Source organism: Corylus avellana, chromosome ca6 (genome assembly GCF_901000735.1).
Source record: "Corylus avellana chromosome ca6, CavTom2PMs-1.0".
Taxonomy (NCBI): domain Eukaryota; kingdom Viridiplantae; phylum Streptophyta; class Magnoliopsida; order Fagales; family Betulaceae; genus Corylus; species Corylus avellana.
This window is the reverse complement of record NC_081546.1, coordinates 9,055,995-9,064,032: the sequence shown is the minus strand read 5'-3', so window position 1 is coordinate 9,064,032 and position 8,038 is coordinate 9,055,995. Positions and strand designations below refer to the sequence as shown.

At 35.2% G+C, this 8,038-nt stretch overlaps 1 protein-coding gene across 1 annotated transcript; it reads left to right on the top strand.

Moving 5' to 3' along the window:
• Window positions 1-1,472: 1,472 nt before the first annotated feature.
• LOC132184883 (2-oxoglutarate-dependent dioxygenase 19-like) lies at window positions 1,473-4,952 on the top strand. Its single transcript, XM_059598668.1, has 4 exons — window positions 1,473-1,721; window positions 1,806-2,041; window positions 4,105-4,435; window positions 4,527-4,952. The coding sequence occupies exons 1-4, from the start codon at window positions 1,509-1,511 to the stop codon at window positions 4,770-4,772; spliced, it is 1,026 nt and encodes a 341-aa protein (XP_059454651.1). The 5' UTR covers window positions 1,473-1,508; the 3' UTR covers window positions 4,773-4,952.
• The last annotated feature ends 3,086 nt before the right edge of the window (window positions 4,953-8,038 follow it).

The following is an 8,038-nucleotide window of genomic DNA, read 5'->3' as shown; positions in this document are numbered from 1 at the left end:
TATAAAAGTTATGAAAAAAGAAATGATTTTCTTTCATTCAATTCTCTCTTACTTTTTCTTTTTCCTTATTTTCTTGGGTATTATCCTAAAGGGATTAATAGATAGGTAGTATGAGAGATTTATAACATGACCAAAAAATGCGACCATCTATATGGACAAATAAGTCTATAAAAAATCTCATATTACGTGCCCAAATTACTAGTTATCAATTTTTACAGTAATTGTTTGAGATTCTTATCCCTAAGGACTATACTAGTGAAAAGAAACGCCTAATTTGCCTCCGGTCACTCTCTCATTGGCACGTATACAAAGACAACTATTAGCAGGTGACCATCCTAATATATCTCTTAAAAATGTCACACTTTTCTAGAATTTCAATGTGTCTATTCTATGCCACATGCTCATGTACCCGAAGCGATTCGTGGCTAGATTTTCTCTATACCCTCTAGCCACCACACCCCCCCGGTGCATGCTTCTTAATTTCCACTTCTTTATGGCACCATTTGCCAAAGGACCTATATGGACAAATAAGTCTAGAAAAAATCTCATATTAAGTGCCAAAATTACTTGTTATCAAATTTTACAGTAATTGTCTACGATTCTTATCCCTAAGGACTATACTAGTAAAAAGAAATGCCTAATTTATCTCCGGTCACTCTCTCATTGGTTGTGTCTGCCTGTGTAGTATAAATAATTGTGGGCACGTACACAAATTAAGACAACTATCTCTTAAAAAATGTCACATTTTTCTAGAATTTCAGTGTGTCTATTCTATGCCACATGCTCGTGTACCCGAAGCGATTCGTGGCTTGATTTTCTCTATACCCTCTCCCCCTCCCCCACCACATGCTTCTTAATTTTCACTTCTTTATGGCACCGTTTGCTGAAGGACCTATAGGGACAAATAAGTCTAGAAAAAATCTCATATTACGTGCTCAAATTTCTAATTATCAATTTTTACAGTAATTGACTGAGATTCTTATCCCTAAGGACTATAATAGTGAAAAGAAACGCCTAATTTGTCTCCGGTCACTCTCTCATTGGTTGTATCTACCTATCTGATATAAATAATTGTGGGCGTGTACTCAAAGACAACTATCGGCGGGTGACCACCCTAATATATCTCTTAAAAAATGTCATCCCTAAGGACTATACTAGTGAAAAGAAACGCCTAATTCATCTCCGGTCACTTTCTCATTGGTTGTCTACCTGTCTAGTATAAATATTTGTGGGCACGTACACAAAGACAACTATAGGTTGGTGACCACTCTAATATATCTCTTTAAAAAAATGTCACATTTTTCTAGAAATTTGAGTGTGTCTATTCTATGCCACATGCTCGTGTACCCTAAACGATTCGTGGCTAGAGTTTCCCTATCTATACCCTCTAACAGGTCCCCCTATGCTTCTTTCCACTTCTTTATAAGAACAGTACCAAATGCTAACCCAGTCAAGATTAACCTAATATTGCACTTACAAGCTCGATCTCTCACCCACGAAAAACCAACATGTTTAGCATCAAATCACAAGTAGAATCCGGTTGTCTCACTTCTGTTCCACCCAAGTATGTGTTTGATAAAAGCTCCAGTAATTGCATTTCCTCGGAAGCAGAGACGATCCCAACCATAGATGTTTCCTTGCTGACCTTTGGTACTCCCGATCAACGGTCCAAAGTCATCCAAGACATTGGCAATGCATGCCGCGACTGGGGTTTCTTTATGGTAATCTCTTGAAGGATTTTTTTTTTAATAATTTATTGATTCTTAAGGTGTTTATTATATATCTAATTATTTCATGTGTTCAAGATAATAAATCATGGTGTGCCAGAGACGCTAAGAGATGAGATGTTGAAAGGATGCCAAAGTTTCTTTAACCTAACCGAGGAGGAAAAGAAAGAGTTTTCAGGAAAGCAATTATTTGATCCCATAAGCTATGGAACAAGCTTCAACACAAATATTGACACATCATTTTTCTGGAGGGACTATCTAAAGGTGTGGGTTCATCCCAACTTCCGTGCTCCTCACAAACCTGCTGGTTTCAGGTATCTTATATTTTTGAGTCCCAAACTATATTCAACGGGAAGCCTTTCATGCAACCTGCACCTTTTACTTTTAGGCAATACTAATAAAATAGTTTAACGAAAACGCAGAAAACTAAAATAGAACATATCATTAATTACCTCCTTCTAATATCAAGTTTGTGACTTCGGGATACAACGTGCTACACGTTGAATCAGACCTTTGATCATCTTATTTAAAAATTAGTTGTTGTCCAGTGAGAGAAGCCGAAGCCTATCTCTTCCTGCGACCACTTCAAAAACAGGACCACTTGGTGCGATGTCGAGGTTCATAAAAAACTTGAGTTTCTTTCTCTTAACACCAATTGATCTTAGTAGGAATGGCAACTCTCACTCTAGCAAATGGTATTAGAGCCAGAGTGATGAGTTCAAGTTGAACGTGCAACTTTTAGAATATGTCTTATGATGTGCTATTTTGAATGGTATAAAAAAAGTTTAGCTTTTTTCACAATAGATGGTTGAAGGACTGATCCAACACAATTGTGACTTTGCGAACCCCGGGTGCAATGTGCCAAAAGCATCCACCCAAACCTTGCTAAATTGACATGGTTTTCGTTTTAGAACTCGAAGACATGAGGCAACACTGATAGACTGGTACTGTTTCAGTAGTCTTTTGGGCAAAGCAGCGAGCTAAGCTAATTAAGGTAGAAATTAAGCGAGAACCCTAGCTCTTACTCTTTTCTTAGAATATTAAGATTTCACAGCAAGCATTAGCAAGGCACGTTCTTTACAACATACACGTATGTTAAATTTCTTTGTGTACATGTGAATCGGCTCAACTTGGATGCATCTTTTGGGATTCTATATGTTGAATTGGCTCAACTTGAATGTTTGCTTCGATATATATATATATATATATATATATTAAGTTAATGACCCAAAATGTGACAGCCCACAAAAGAGAGAATAATGGTAGCTAGCTTGCACCACATGTTGTACGTGGTGGTCCAACGACCAAGACCAAACAGGCTAGTTTGGTCACTATATATTATTGGTCGCTTGGGTTCGGTTTGACCAACCCAACAATCACTTCTATGGCTTACATGGAAGGGGTAATATTATAAATTTTATTTTTAAACTTTATTGTTAAGACAATATTACCTCTTATGTTAAACTAAATGGAAACTCTCAATTTCATTTGAAATGAAAAGAATTCTATTCCGGGTTACACTTGGTGGAAGCTACTCCTCTTGATGTTGTTGTTGTTTTTTTTTTTTTTTTAAAAAAAAAAAATTAATATATGAATTAATTAATTAATTTTTTATTGTTAATAGAAAATAAATGATCCAAATTAAGTATAGAGTTTTTCTAAAACTCATTAAGTCTATTTACTTGTTAAGATATGTAAACCATATAAAATATTTCTTATATTTATTATTTGAATTGTTAATTATAAAAGGAAGAAGAAAGATATTATATCCTCAACTGATTCATGTTTCCTTTTCGTTGGCAACGTCGATCCTCTTCCCTATGGTCCGGCAAGGCGGGTATCAAATTGCTTTCTCGCTGTCCACGTTTTAGTAAGTGTCAACTGACATAGCTCCAAAAAGAAAAATGACCCAAAACTTCCATGGATAAATTAGGAAGCAATGACTGATAAGATCATCACAAACTACATGCACCACCAATATTCCATATCAATATTGGGTTTCACATATATTTTAATGGGACTGAATCAGAATATGGCTTAATTAGTTGTATTAAGGAGTGAATTCAAATCTTAAAATGAAAATTACACTCTTTTTAGCTATTTCAAGTCTACTGATGTCTTGATGAAGTTGCATTAGGTTATGATTTAATTGGTCTTGAGAGAATACTTGTTGTTCTTCGCCGTCTAGGCACCTCCTTAGACAATTTTCGGATATCATGGTAATGCTCTAGTAGAATAGTAACAATTAGTCACTCCCTCCTACCTTTTTTTTTTCGAATAGAGTGAAAAAAAAAAGAAAAAGTGATTTAATGCCACTTGGTTTGAGTGCATAGTAACACCAATATTTCATATCAATCTTAATGTTTTATGCTTCCAGTGAAACCGTACGAGAATTTAGCAAGCGAAGCAGAGAAGTGGCGAGTGAATTGGTGAGAGGAATATCAGAAAGCTTGGGATTGGAAGAAAGGTACATAGAGGAAACATATGATTTAGAGGTGGGGTCTCAACTGCTGGTCGTGAATCTGTACCCGCCGTGCCCGGAGCCGGAGGTTGCAATCGGTCTGCCCCCTCACACAGACCACGGCATCTTGACCCTTCTTATGCAGAATGAGCTTTCCGGCCTTCAAGTGATGCACAATGGGAAGTGGGTTCCCGTCAACGATCCCCCGCCCAACTCTTTTCTTGTCAACATGGGAGATCACATGGAGGTATATATATATACACCATGCATTTACGGGCTTCAATTAATATATAATTTGGGCATTGATGAGAAAAATATATATATATATACATATGCAGATATTGACCAACGGGAAGTACAAGAGCGTGGTGCACCGAGCGGTGGTGGACAACAAAGAGACAAGAATTTCGTTGGGAACAGCGTACGGGCCACCGCTGGATACTGTCGTAAGCCCTGCGCCGGAGTTGGTGGATTGTGAAAGCTATGGCTCTGCATATCGTGGAATCAAATATAGGGACTACTTGGTGCTTCAGAAAACCAATCATCTTGACAGCAAATCGTGCTTGGATCGTGTTCGCATTTGAACCATACAAACTCAACTGCCTTATCCATAAATGGATCATAAATTAAGTTATCTCAAATCAGATATGATATTTGTTTTTCCTTTTTCTTTTAGAGATGACAACTGCCACGCAAGTAATACTCTAGCCTTATTCCTCCCCATCCAACAATAAAGAAAAGAGCAAGGGGTAGTCTTCTTTTTATTTTTTGTTTTGTTTTTTTTTTTTTTCTAACATATCGGCACGAGAGCGGGGGAGGGAGAAGGAGTAGTCTCATGCTATTGCTTTAGTAGTAGAGCATACCTTGAAAATTATTAGCCTTATTTTGCCCGGGACCCTGCCGGAACCCAATTGGACTTGTCCGGGACCTACCCGGCACTTGACCGAGACCCCGTTGGAACTTGAACGGGGCCTGCCTGGAGCTACCCAGGACCCGACTGGGACTCGTCTGGGACCTGCTCGAGACCTGACCGGGACTTGCCTGGGAGCTGCCTGAGACTTGATTGGGACTTGCCCAGGACCCCGTTGGGACTCGCCCAAGACTCGTCGAAAAATATTTTCGGCGGAAAACATTTTCCTTGAAAATGATTTCTTGGAAAACATTTTCCGCTGTTTGGCATGTATGGAAAATTAGGCGGGTCCCGGCCGTCAAAAAACATTTTCAGCAGAAAACATTTTCCGGTGTTTGGTGTGTACGCAAAATCATAATAAACACTAAATTACGAAAATGTCCCTATTGGATCTTGGGCGGGTCTTGCCAGGGTCTCAGGCTGATCCCGACGAGGTCCTGATAGGGTATAGGTGGGGTCCGGCCAGGTCCCAGGTGAGTCGCAGTGCAGTCCTTGTGGAACTCGGTTCAAACACCTCTAAGACTTGGTAAGGACATTTTCATAATTTAGAGTTTAATATGATTTAATGAAAAAAAATATACCTAAAAAAGTTTTGATTTTTCGTGCTCGCGGTAAACACCGTAACATATTTTCTGCAGAAAACATTTTTAAGAAAAATGACTTCCTTGAAAATGTTTTCCAACGAAAACCATTTTACGTCAAAGTAAACGGAGCCTAAGAGGTTTATTAGCCACACGAATAGTTTTAATGTAGAGTTCAACGCAAGACCATGAGATTAGTGCTGATAATTTTTGACAAGACTCGTGAATTCGGTATGAAATCAAAGGATTAGGATTTAATAGTTTGACCCGTTTAATTTAAGAAGTCGGATTATAATTGACTTATATAATCTTATATTCATATTTTGATATGATTTGAACCCAATACACAACATAATAACAGACAATTTTTAACATAATCCACGAACTCAATACAAAATTAGAGGGTTATGATTGATGAGTTTGACCTGACACGATTCTAGTACGTACCTTAGGATTTGAGTTTTTTGTTTTGTTTTGTTTTGTTTTTTTTTTTTTTTTTCTAGAGAGAGATAGAGAGAGAGAGAGAGAGAGGGAGGGAGGCGTGAGAGAGAACCTAGAACTAGAAAAGTAGGGTTTTTTTTTTCCTTTTGGGGTTATTAGCGCGCCGGGTACCCACGGCCCAAAATTTATTCTAGCCGAAACCCCCAAACGCCCCACACAGTTTGAACGAAATCCAACCTGTTTCAACAAAAAAAATCACTAAATCCGGGCAAGTCGCAATGGATTGGGGCGGGTTTGCTAGTTGGGTGGGTTTTTGCCCACCCGTACTCACAATTGAAAGTTTAAGGAGAACATTGTCAATTGGGTGGTAGTTTGAGGAGAGTATGTTGACTTTTATTTATTTATTTTTTTTAAAGTGAGCGTAGGTTATAATTTTTTTTTTTTTTTAAAAAAAAACCTTGACGAAATCTCATTCCAGAAGTAATCAAAATGAGGGGATTTATAGTTCCCTCTCAATAATATCACAAATACAGCCAGGGGTATTACACATCCTAGTAGGGGTGTCAAGGCAGTTACGGTTAGCGGTTATTGGCAATAACTGCTAATCGTAACCGCCTTAGCGGTTAGTAGATTTCATTAACCACAACCTCTAACGCCTAACGGTTAGCGGTTAGTGAAATAGATAACCGCCCGCTAACCGTTTTTTCAAAATTGGGGTTTTCGGGGCTTTTTGGGCTTCTTTTTTGGGCTTTTTTTTTTACCTTCTTTTTTTTTTTTTTTTTAGTGTTTTCTTGGGCCCAATTGCTGTAAAAAGAGTCCATATTGAAAAATCAAAAATATTTGATCCAAAATTTACATTTACTTGCAATTTTAAAAAAATTTCCTTAAATATTAAATCATAACCTGTTAACTTTTTTCTCATTAAATTATATCATATGATTAATTATTTAAATTATTATCATATTTACTTATAATCTTTTTTCTTTGAATTGAACTTAATATCTAATGGTAAACAGTAATGTTCAAACTCCTAAATCCTAAATTTGCATTATCTAATAATGCTTTAATTAAATTGTAGTTATAAGTAATATATTATTTAATTCAACTGAATCAATTGTGATTATCATTGTACATGAATCATATGATTAATTTGTAGACTTATGACTTATGAGTTATGTCATATTATATACGTTTTATTTATTATTATATATTCATATGATTTAATGATCAAGTCATCATGTGATATAATCATATCAATTATAGTGATAATATATAAATTACTAAAATTATAATGATAATACATTGATACTTAAATTGTATTTATAAGTAACACATTGGTCATTGTTTAATCCAAAGTCAATTACTTAATTTAATATTATACAAATCATATCATCATTGTACATTAATAATATGATTCACTTGAAGTCTTGAATAAAGTATTTGAATTATCATTGAATTATATGATTAAGTATTGATATTATACATTTATATTATTCATATGCATATGTAAACTTATATAGACTTATAACATATACAGACTTATAAGTTTATAACATACATTGGAAATAAGTTTCTAGATATTTAATTGTTGTATTAGTATGAATTTTTATACTTATGAGTTATGTCATATTATATATGTATAATTTGTTATTATATAATCAAATGATTTAATGATCAATTGATCATGTGATATAAAATATATAATCATATAAATTATAGTGATAATATATTAATACTCAAATTGTGATTTAATGATCAAGTGATTATATGATATAATCATATAAATTATAGTGATAATATATTAATACTCAAATTGTGATTTAATTATTTTTAAAAAAAATTGTGATTTAATGATCAAGTGATTATGTTATATGTATAAATATTTTTATAATTATATTATAAAAATATATTATATAAA